We start from the raw sequence: 12,156 nt of genomic DNA, 5'->3' as shown, positions 1-12,156 counted from the left end.
TGCAAAACAAATGTTTAATTCATGGTACATAAGCTGCAATTCTGTTTGAATATCACTCCTTTATGGTACAAATAACATTCATCATGTCAGACAAAATTTTACTTTCAATTAAATGATTACAGTTGATCTATTTGTTCTAAATATTCAACAGCAATAACAGCACAGGCATCTGCACTAAGCTCCCAAGCTAACACACAGACTCACTCACTCACTCACTGGTGGTGTTTTTTCCCCATATTCTGGCTCCATCAAAGTTTAATACATTGAACGATTGTCCCAATTAATCTGACTTCCTCAGAGACAAGAAACACAGTAACGACTTGTTATAGTTTTAATTAAGACCGAAAAGTGTCAGCAATTTTCATTTTATGAATTCAAGTTTATGTAAATTAACTATTTTGCAAATTGTAATGGTATTGTAAACAGTAATTCAGTGTTTAAAAATGAGGATATTGGTTTCCCAAGCCGCACATAACGGGACAGTTAAGCAGAAACACTACGTTTATTAATTTTAGAAACGGAACATTATCCAACACACAGCCAATCATAATATTACACACAAGAAAAAACCTCACGAAGTTACACCTGCGGTCTAGCCTTTTGCGTAATTAATGAGGGAGTAATCACAATATAATGATGCTATGAAACTGCTATAATAAATTATAAACAACAAAAACCAAACATAAAAAGGGGGCCATGCTATGCCAGGGACAAAGAGGAATCTAACAGTTATTTTTAATTCATGATTCGACACAAAATAAAACAATATTTTGAATACCTACATTCAGAAGGAATAACCCCCTTCCATAGAGTGGCAATTATCTCCCACAAAACAAGCTCAGAGAGATGTCATTAACTCCACATAAGACTCACTGGTGACAAAAGCTTAAAATTTTTAATTTACAAAACTTGCAGTCTGCTGTTCACACAGGACGTTATTTAATTTACTCTAATTTCCAAGGCCATTTACAAGCAAAAGACTATTGCTTGATGCTACTGATAAGCACATAAAAACGGCCCATGTACTGTGCAATTAACAATGGGTACACAGGACATACTGCTACAACAGCAAAGAAGTTGTCCCCTCAGCATCATACACAGAATCAAATATATGAAAAAATAAAAGGCATCAATGTCGCTGCTTCAACAAGAACTCCACAAACTCCAAAGCCCGGCAAAATAGTACTGCAACAACATTTGTAGTTCAACACTGAAATCTATTGTCAAACAGGGCGACAAATCAATTCTGGTGCATTAACAAATATCATAACCATTCGGTCAAAAGCTATAATGTGAAAATGTCAAATATTAGAAAATCGCCATATTTCTCCAATACTTCTGTTTACAGAGGCACGAAAAATGTTAAGAGGGATGGAAAGCATGCAGTACCATATAATTTTGTGGCTAAAATAACAAGAAAACCACAGCATTAATTTATGATCAAAACTACCAATTACTCAAATGTAATGCACTGTCAAAAGACAGGTGGTGGAATATATGTGAATCTTGGAATGAAGCTGTTATAAGTTTAAAAGCCTGGGGAAGTTATGGATTTTAAAGCCTGGAGAAGCAATATGGTGAACAGAATGTAAAGACGCAAATGGGTTCACAGTTTTCAGTAGAACTAAAGCACAAATCTGACAACATAGCTTATTAAGGTAAGTTTGAAAGTCCACTGCTTTTGGCAACTTCTAGTGTGTAAGCTTTGGAAATGAGCACTTAAGGATCTGTGCTATTATTTTTCAATCACAATATGGTCTATCACACAAAATTACACATCAAAAGATGCAAGTGTTCACGTTTTAGCATCGATAGCGGCTGTGAAACCTCACAGCTCACAAAGAGAGACTAATGATTTGCAGTAACACAACAGCAATGGCAGTCTACATGTAACACATTGTTTTCCTTTGATTTAGCAGTATGTTGTAGCCCGGTAAAATGGGCTGTGCAGAATTATTCCCAGAAATTTACATGTTGTAATGCAATAAAAGTTTCACTGATATGCTCTTGCTCAATATTACTCTGTAAAGGAAAGAAAATGTACAGAAATCTGTCATTTTATGCTAAAAATGCCTGTGGCCATAGAGGCATAGTAATTTACTGTAATTCAGTCAATAGATTAGGTGAAGTCATATGTTTAAAAAATATTGTGATACCTTTCTTAACAATTCTACTGTCGTTTCTTCAAGGAAGAGAATTCTAAACCACAGTCTACAACTAGTCATCCGTGAATATTCAACTTTCAATATTTTCATATACACTACAATTTGAGTTACTGAAAAGGAAAACTGACTCTTCAAAGTCCACACTGAAAATATGTAAAATTTAGGAACAAACAATATTCATCTCAGACACTTTCGAAGTGATCATGTCAGTGTCTCATGAAAATATTACAGCCACATGCTCAAATCAAAATTATAACAGAAGTTACACCATGCTATGCACACATAAGAGGAACTAAGTGGTTAAATAACTAACAGGAAGTCGCAAAAAAGAAAATCTGAAGATCTGAGATCAAGCAAACCTTATGACAATGAAAATTAACAACATGCTAGGATACTGCAATTAACTACAGGGAGGTATACAAAAATGAAATAAGGAGCAGCAGACAACTTTCACCAAAAAGTTCTTAGGAGAGAAATCAAAAACTGAATTTAAAAGCCACAAAATTTAAGATGATATGAAATTTTCAATGGTTAATTACACTAAAAATTCATTTAACAGTGTATTGATAAAGTCTGTATAGCTCCTTGGTGTAGAAAGGTCTAATATTTTAACTGAGGTCGAAAATTCACCATTTGTCTTGACGACTTGTATACTAAAAATTATACTCTAAATGTAAGATTTAGAAGACTTCTTCATGTCAACAACTCATGAAACATTACATCAAAAACTGTCTTTTGTAGCAGTGTAATCACAAGTTAATTTATTGAGGCAAATCACATTTTATTTATTTATTTATTTTTTAAATTTTATGTTACATGAATCATGTAACACTCACAACATGGATACCTAAACTCACAAAGCACATCATTTGAAAACAAAAAAAATTCTTTTTTTAATAATTATGATGCTAACAGTATTGTTTCTGCTGCTAATAGTGCTTCTGTATATTTTTGGGAAACTGTGTAATGAATCAAGTGTCTCAATGCCTGTGGCTTGAAGTTGAAACATTTGGAAGATTTGATAATGTTATCAGTGGTGCAGTTAAAATAAAACAGTGGTGCAACATAAACCTAATACAGATTTTACATTAGTGTTGCAGTTCAAATAAAACAGTGATGCAACATAAATCTAATACAAATTTTACATTTAACTGGTGACTGATTCTGAAGTCAAGTTCAGGGACACATATTATGAAACTGTTTTCACCTCCTGGAATTTTCATATGTTCAGATTTCTTAGCCCCTATGTTTCAACACTGTACTGCTTTTGTACATAAACTCTGTAAGCAAGATATTGACAAAAAAGCTGTTAAGATTCTCCACTACTTGTTCACAACAAGTATATGCATTTTTTTTTTTAAAATGAAAGATGATGTCATTTTATGGAGAAGAATATTTGAAACCAAACACCTGAAAAAAAACTACCTTGGGAAGAATAATTTAAGAATGTATTGTAAATTTGATAGAAAATTATTCATTGCTGCTGTTTATATCTGATGATAATAAGATGATGATAAGATGATAAACACAAGAGAGTAGGATCTGACAGAAAGGTGAAGAGCAGAAAAAATAGGTCAAACAAAAGGCAAAGAGTAGAAGATGCCAAGGAAAGCATTAATGAAATGAAATATCCATTACACCTGAATAAGGCTGCAAGGAATAGGAGGGTAAGAGGGAGTGTAAGATTGGTTAAGCAAGAAGAGAGTACACCAATGGGTGTTGGGAAAGAAGAATGTTTTGAATGTTATAAGTTGTTAATATAGCCTGAAATTCAAACTTCTGGTCACAGGTTCCACATGATAAATATAAAGCAACTTTGTCTTTAAAAAAAGCCGAAGAAATGTTTCTGTAAATCCCACTTCGGGAGGAAAAGCTGTACAATATACTGAGCTGTGTTAGATAAATTATAATATATTGCTGTGTTAGATAAATTATAATATATTGCAGTAACATGCACACACACACAGAGCAGAAAAACAACAGGTTATAAATAGGTTACAAGAACTATAAATTTCACTTTTGACAGACTCATTTTATTGGTGTAAGTTTTGTTACATATTCACTGCCTTACAGCAAAAGGATGATAACATAAAGGCTGTAACCCACCTCACTGTCATGTACTGAATAGTTTCGTTAATCACTGAATGGCATCCTTTTTTTAAAAAATAGAAATCCAAATAATAAAGACTTCGAAGATGATAAATAAAATGAGGCTGTTCTTATTAGTCTCCGGCTAATCACACAGTTATTCAAAGATATTACTTTTATTGTCTACTGTGAACAGTATCAGTAGGTTTGTCATATAATTCTTCATCAAATTAAAAAAATGATGTTTTAAACTTTAGTCAAGACAGAACACACAGTGGCTTCCACATTAAGAAGTAATTTGCCAAGAAAAAAGTTGAATGTTCAAATTATACCACTAGTAAAAAAAAATCCAGATAATGAAAAGGATATTCTACCAGATTTTTATGAGCATAACAACCATCACTCAGCAGTAAATATTTAATTGTTCGCACAGGAAATTTTCTCAACATGTAAATTAAAAATAATAATAATAAAGAACAGAAAAGTGTCAATTACAAGGGTCAATGAGAGGCATTATTAACCATAACATAAGATGATGACCGGAATAAAAAACACAAAGTGACTGATAAATTCGGTTACACCTGCAGAACTGAAGGGTAGGCTAACAATCAGTAAGTGTTTCTATTCACATGGTCATCATTTCAACCATTTGGCAAGTACTATCAGCTTAATTTCTTATATGGCAGATATTCTCATTTTTTGACATTCCAGCCTAACAAGAATTTATAAGCACAAACACTTAATGGGCTACTGGCAGAACACAACCTTTATTTCACATATTGAGTAAAGGCAGAGTATGCAATTAACTAATATAGTTATTGGCATATGGCTAACTGAAACAGCTTTGTTCTAAGATTATATCTTACAATAATTTCCTTTTTATTTCAATTGCAATTTTGTGATCAAAAGGTGCACTGATGGCAATAAACAAAATATTTCAAGTCATTTTCTTCCACACTTTAAAACATAGTTCAATAACGTGTAGATCACCTGCAAAGAGTGCAACTCAAAGAACAGCAAATTCACACTAAAAACACAACGAATGTGTCACAGTGAGCTCTGTGCATGACAAAAATAATATCTGAAACAAAAGTTTTTCTTTTTAACAAATAGAACAAAAACACATCAATTCAAAGATATGTGCACCTGCACGAATGTGCAAAACACACACACACACACACACACACACACACACACACACACACACACAACTCTCTCTCTAACCATATTTTCAAAATTATTTAAAACCAGACCTGCTTTAGTCTTCAAACATGTGGTAAAATGTTTCAACCTAAGCCAGCATACAATGAGCCTCTGAATACTATAACCACTCACTTGTTAGACAATAATATTGATAACAGGAGGAATGTGGTCAAATATCAGTATTATGAATCAGAGAACTGACTGTTTAAAAATCATAGTGAGCAGGAACTATTCTATAGCCAACACTCGATATGTAATGAACCAATTCACAAAGTGCATAAATACTGTAACTTCTCCCAATACAGAAAAACAGTTTGAAGTCCAGCTCTTACAGAACTCACTGTACGCAACTGAAGATGTCATTTTATTGAACACAGGAAGCGTGTACATATTCTAGCATTAATCTGTTACACTGTAATTTTGATTAGATAGCAGTGTCTAAAAAGCTTCATCTGGAAATCTCTACCAATCTGACGGTGTCAGATGTATCTCGTGCACAAGTCACTGTCTGATTCAAAACAACAATGATACAAAAAACACATTTACCATCTTATCTATGCATGTCTTACCAGTAAACCATTTTAATGATAAGCGCAGAAAATAAAAATCATCACAGATCGAGTGAGGCCAACAGTCCACATAATCCTGCAAAGTTATTTACTTCCTACGGGCGAGAGAATCTCCTGCTCACCTGGTCATTGCCGCCACGTCCATCTTCTGGTGGCCCTGGCCCCGGCCCAAACCTTCCTCGACCTCCCCTGTGCTGCCAACCCCCACGTCCCCCACCTCGACCCATAGGTCCGCCTCTGCCTCCGCGAAAGCCGCCAAAGTCTTGGTCACGACGAAGTTCGCGAGGACCTAGCAGAGGCGGAGGGTATCCTGGAGGGCGTTCCCTGTCGGTATTATCTTTCTCGGCAGGATAATTTCCCAGGAGACCACCTCCCTCCTTGATCGGTGGCTTTTGCCAGTCGTCAGAAGCCCAAGGTTTCGGTCCTCCCTGAGGAAAACTCTGACCGCTTCCAAATCTAGGGCCTCCACTTCCGAACGGTGGTCCATCACGGCCTCTTCCCTGATTTCCAAACCCACCGGGTCCTCCTGGGGGTCCCTGATTGCCAAATCCACCCAGACCACCTGGCGGATTGTTTCCGAAATTCGGTGGTCCTCTCGGCCCTCCAAAACCTTGTGGACCTCCGGGACCGCCCCTACCAAAGTTTGGTGGCCCCTGGTTGCCGAATCCCTGGGCATTTGGAGGAGGCTGTCCAAAATTACCTCCTCCGAATGGTGGAGGACCTCTGTTGGGACCTCCTGGTCCAGACTGTGGGCCTCCAAATTGATTGCCAGGTCCTGGCTGGAAATTTTGGTTCCCATACTGTTGACTGGGTGGTAGCTGATTTGCTCCACCGAACTGAGGCGGTACACCTGGTGGCGGATTCGCAAATCCACCCTTGCCAAAGGGAGGTGGTGGCCCCCTATTGTCAGAACCTCCCAGTGGCTGGCTTCCAAAAAGTGGAGGAGGCTGATTTGTGAACTGTGTGTTTCCACTAGCCTGGCCCATGCTCTGCCCAGTGGGAGCTTCTCTATTGCCATACTGTTTAGTTGTCTGCAATTCGGAAGAACTGTCCAATTCATGATTTCCACTATCCTCCTCTTGTTTGTTAGGCTGCAGTGAACTCTGGTCAATAAATGATGATCCCTGGGCCCCAGTGGAGTTTTGTCCACCAGCATTCTGATTCAAAAAAGTGGAGTCTTGGCCTGATGCAGATGTCAAGTGGTCTGCACGATCGTCTGTGTCTTTGGCACTATTTTCGGTTTCTTCAGTGGCCCCATGTCCGTCTGCAGATTCTTTCTTCTCCCCATCATTTGTTAATAGATCCAAGCCTGGGATCACACCATCTTTCACAGGGCTAGATTTAGGGGGTTTCTCTGCTGTTTCTTCTTTTACGTCCCTCCCTTCTGTGCCATCCTGACCTGTCTGAGATTGGTCTGTCTCTGCAGATGCCTGAATGCTACTGCTGTCATCTGGTTCTGTCTTCTGCTCTGTGTCAGTTACCCCACCCCCCTCTTGTTTGGCAGGTGTCTGGCGGTAGTCACTGTCAGGATTCAGCTGTGTTTGCTGTTGGTCATCTTGTTGCTGCTTTTGGTCTTGTTGCTGTTCTTGATGTTGCTGTTGATCCCCCTGTGGAGGAGTAGTGAAGTATCCTCCAACAGGAGGACCACTACTCACACTGTTGCGGTCACGGTTAGGCTTTCCACGACCAGCTCGGTTTGGATCCTGTACAACAGAAAAATAATTAAAATTTCAAAATTTATTCCAAAACCTACTAGGTAGTATGTCTCCAGCTTAAAGCTTGGATAAAGTAATTCAAGAAAAGACTTATCATAAAAATTTCTAAAACTGGATCTTGATAAAACTTGTAACTCAGAATTTTGATAGAGATATAAACAAACCTTGTAAGTAAAACACATATTATGAACTCTCATGGAAATTGGAAAACTGTGGTAGAGTGTCAAGCTAAAGGAAGATGTTACTGGCCAATTCTGCAGCGTAAAGAAGGGAAGTCAAAGAAGGATATAGCAAACAATTACAGAGAGAGAGAGAGAGAGAGAGAGAGAGAGAGAGAGAGAGAGAGAGAGAGAGAATGATTGGGAATAACCACCTCAAACACAATTTTCTAGCTTTACCACAGTATGCCATGAGAACAATTTGCACCAGTTAGTTACTGCAATAAAAATGTAACGGCTGCAATTGATGGTCTGAAGACCTTTTCCAAACTATGAATCTTAACCGTTTTAGATCCAATTTCCTTAACACACACGGAACTCCACAACAGCCAGGTGTCTAATCAGCAGTGACTGGGTGTATGAGCAATAACACAAACTTAATCCTGACTAAAATTCAATAACTTGTTGCAGTTTCTTGTGGCATTATAAGTGTGTGCAACAACACAAAATTTAAATTGTTTATCATTGCTAAATATGAATTTCTGACAGAATGGCAGACTACTGTGTGTGACTGTTTTTCGGAAGGAATGACTAGAGCTAAACTCCAACATTCTTGGACATACCCTTACTCCATTTATGCTTCACAAATCACACACTCTGGGCCATCAATATGGTTTAATTTGCTACTTACTACTACAGGAACAAATGAAGTAGTGTGGATAAAGACGTAAATTGAGAAGTTCAGCTTCATCTCATGTTTCACCATTTTTATGAAATCTTCAACAATGAAAGGAAATGTGGCAGATTCAGTAAAGCAGTTTAAGACAGGGCTCAAACATGTATATGCTGTTTGAGTTTAGGTGGAGTACCAAGTGAGCTGAGGTGTGAACAGGAATTTGGACAGAGGAGTGAGGCATCCTAGGGTATTCCTTGCAGTTTTGCAAAGCCTCTGTTCAAGGGTGGCATGGTGGTTAGCATATCTGCCTAGTGAGCAGGACACCCAAGTTCAAATCCTGGCCTTCGCACACATTTCAATTCGCCATTTCAGTCTGCATATATACATCATAAATGTTTGAGATTTGGAAATGTCTCTGGAACCATATACAGCAGAGACTCGATTATCCAGATTAGCAATTATTTGGATTACCGAGCACGAGCAAATCTCTCTGTAGTCTAGTCCGTGTGAGCACTTGGATGTGGCAGCATCACTACCCACCTATAACTCACATGGTCTCTCACATTTCATTATTGTTTGAGTTAAACATTGCCAATTGCTACGCCACTGCACTGGGCCATGTCTGTGCATGAACATGTCAAAGCACAAAAGAATAGTGTTATCATTAAAAGTTACAATAAATACCAATTCATTTTTCCAAAAAAAATGAAAAACTGTTTAGTTAGCTCATAAGTATGGTGTAGGTACTTCTGCAATACGCAATACTAATAAGAATGTAGATTCAGTTTTAAGTAGGCCTGCAAACTTTATAGTGAAGATAGGAGTTAACTTTGAAAAGTGATGAGGAAACTGAAAAATGAACTTTCGGAAGAATCTTTGTACTGTTAGTTTTTACAAAAACAGTCACCTAACATTATGTATGAACTGCAGAAAGATAACCACAGGAAATATGCCTAAAAGATGACTATGCGGTGGCACGCAGGTTTTTTTATAGAGTTAATAATGCAAAAATTGCTTTTCTTCATACATTCAATTATTTGCACTTTTTTTTAGTACACAAATGACATACAACAACAATCAGTTCGGATAATTGGGTATCCACTGCAGAGTCATTTGATGAACTGGAGTAGTGTGTGCGCAGGAAGATGAGAGAGGGGGGCGAGCAGACAAGGCAAATTTACACCGAAACTGTAGTTACTGTTTGGTGAAAGTACACACATTGTGGTGGCTTTGTTTTGCACGAAGTGGTGTACCAAATGGAACGTCAGCTAACGGTGTCAGTCTGCTGCATCTATTTACTGCTCAGGTGAATTTGTGTATCACTGCATGCTTAATGACACCCGTATTGTTACTGTAGAGTTCACTAGAGTAAACACACCATGTGAACATGAACGAGTGGTGGTAATGATTACTGTAATTAATCACTTTTTAACTTCTTGAGAAAATAGTACAACAGAAATGTGCTAATGGAGTCAACAGAACGCTGGAAAAATGTATTACATTGTATATACAACAAGAACATGAAGCAGCAACAAATGCTCTCTTGATTTTACAAAACCTTTCAGTTAACAATTGTATGTGCTATTTCAGCGGCACTTTCAAAGGCTACCACAAGTCACAAAAATTACACCATTCCATTTCTTTAAAATGCTGCAGCTGCTGCTATCCAGAAGACAAATAAGTTGAGTATTACCAGCACAGCACAACAGTCCTTTGTAAACCTGCTGAAAGTCTCGGGTGGGCTGCGCACATGTGGCCCCCTTAGGATATTAGCCACAGTGCTCAGTGCCAGCCCTTAAAGACTCGTTTGGATGACCACGGTTTACCTCTTATTACTGTATTTATCAGATTAGTTAGTTTGCAATGAAAGACCAGTCACAGTATGTAACAGATACTGACAACAAATACATCGAGGGTAAAAATTCAACTGATCACAATGCAATACATTGTCAACAACTAAATAAGGGCATGTAAACTACACCTTCACCCATAATAACAGACACACACAGACTGGTTTCTACAAAACCTCTCCAGTAACATCAGCAGTAGTAACAAACCACATGTTTCCTACAGGGGAGTAAAGATGAGCCAGTATTTTTCATTCATTACTATTTGGGACACTTTACTGTGCTCTTAAGTCATCCTACAGTCTACTGATCTCTTATACGTAATCATTAATCACCTCAATTTCATTGCCCTAAGGCTGATGAAAACAAGTAAATACACCATCCATCTCATCTCATTATAATATTTCATGTTATGAATAACCTTTCTGTATTAATATCATATAAACTGTTTCCCTCAATTATAAGACTGGGAAAGTTATTGTTACACACATTTACGTATCTCTTATGGGATTCAACTTTATTAAGGGTGCCAATGAAACCTGAATGTAAATTGCCAAACCCACGTACCTGCATTGTGCAACAGTACCTTACATGTTCTACAAAATTCTATCTGGAGGTGGAGAGAACAATTGTAAGCAAATGATACAATACTTCACAAATAAAACTAAATAAAACTAAACTAAACAAAACTAAAATCTTCCACACAGTATACGTCATGTCTGAGAAGTAAAAAACAAATTTACTATAAGGATGGCAGCTGCATAAAAAAAAAAAAAATACACATAAAGCTACAAAATGAAAGGGGGGGAAAAGAATGAAACTGGGTACAGGTAATAATGTTTGCACAAATTTCAATGACAACAGTAAATAAAATACAAGATCTCTAATGCATTGGTACCACACATATCTGGAATATTATTGACAATTGCAGGTAGGCATAAATGTTTCTTTTCAAGTACAGCTACAATCCTTAACTGGCTTCTAAGCAATTTCATTTTCAATCAAAAATTGACTATTTTATGGGGTTAAAGTATGAGTTGAAATGAAATATGAACTTAAAACAAGCAGTACAGTTAAAAATGCACAAAGACAGATATAGTAAAAATGAAATTACTGAACTTCCTTATTAGGCTATGGAAAAGAGGTGGCATGTGAGTTTATGGGAAGTGTATACAAAATGGAATGTGGAGGCTTAATTTTATGTTAAACTCCTAAACTGAGGGAAGGAAATGTTGAGAGAATCCCCAAGTTTCTTGCCATTACGATGCACTACCAACTCCAGCAATGTAATACCTGTAGTGCATGGAATGGACGTAGGCAGAATGCTGCGAATAATTTGTGTGTGGTGTCAGCACTGAGTATGCACACACACTAACACACTTTGCAAGAATGTCATTACAATTCGCCACAACAAAATGAATATTATCTCAAAGTTCACGGTTGCTCATCACAGAGATTTTGTGACTAAGATTTTCAAATGTGATCTCGATAAAGAAAACAACACATAATGTGACTTCATGCACAATTATCTGTGTAACAAAACTACATAAAATTTGTCACTTTCAATCCAACTAGCAACATGAATTCTTCATTATGTGTGGGCCCACCCACATCTTGCCACGGTTGTTTTGACCGCACTGCAGAGGTTGAGCTCGGAAGCCCTTACACATCCCTCCATGCAGTCTCAATCCCTTCCACACAGTTTCCATATTTCTGGAAGCCCAAAGAAAGACAT

The 12,156-nt window shown here is 37.3% G+C and overlaps 1 protein-coding gene across 8 annotated transcripts in view; it reads right to left on the bottom strand.

The window, feature by feature from the left end:
• Positions 1–12,156, bottom strand: part of LOC126291762 (YLP motif-containing protein 1-like) — a 362,461-nt gene that overhangs the window by 259,799 nt on the left and 90,506 nt on the right. For all 8 annotated transcript variants that reach the window (XR_007551862.1, XR_007551863.1, XR_007551864.1 and 5 more), the window contains exon 10: positions 6,148–7,728. Coding sequence is in view for 5 of the 8 variants with exons in the window: in XM_049985443.1 (XP_049841400.1) it covers positions 6,148–7,728 (1,581 nt within the window). In the remaining 3 variants the exon portion in view is untranslated. The remainder of the gene's footprint in view (positions 1–6,147; positions 7,729–12,156) is intronic.

This window comes from Schistocerca gregaria, chromosome 9 (genome assembly GCF_023897955.1).
Source record: "Schistocerca gregaria isolate iqSchGreg1 chromosome 9, iqSchGreg1.2, whole genome shotgun sequence".
Lineage (NCBI taxonomy): Eukaryota > Metazoa > Arthropoda > Insecta > Orthoptera > Acrididae > Schistocerca > Schistocerca gregaria.
This window is presented reverse-complemented; position numbering and strand designations above follow the sequence as displayed.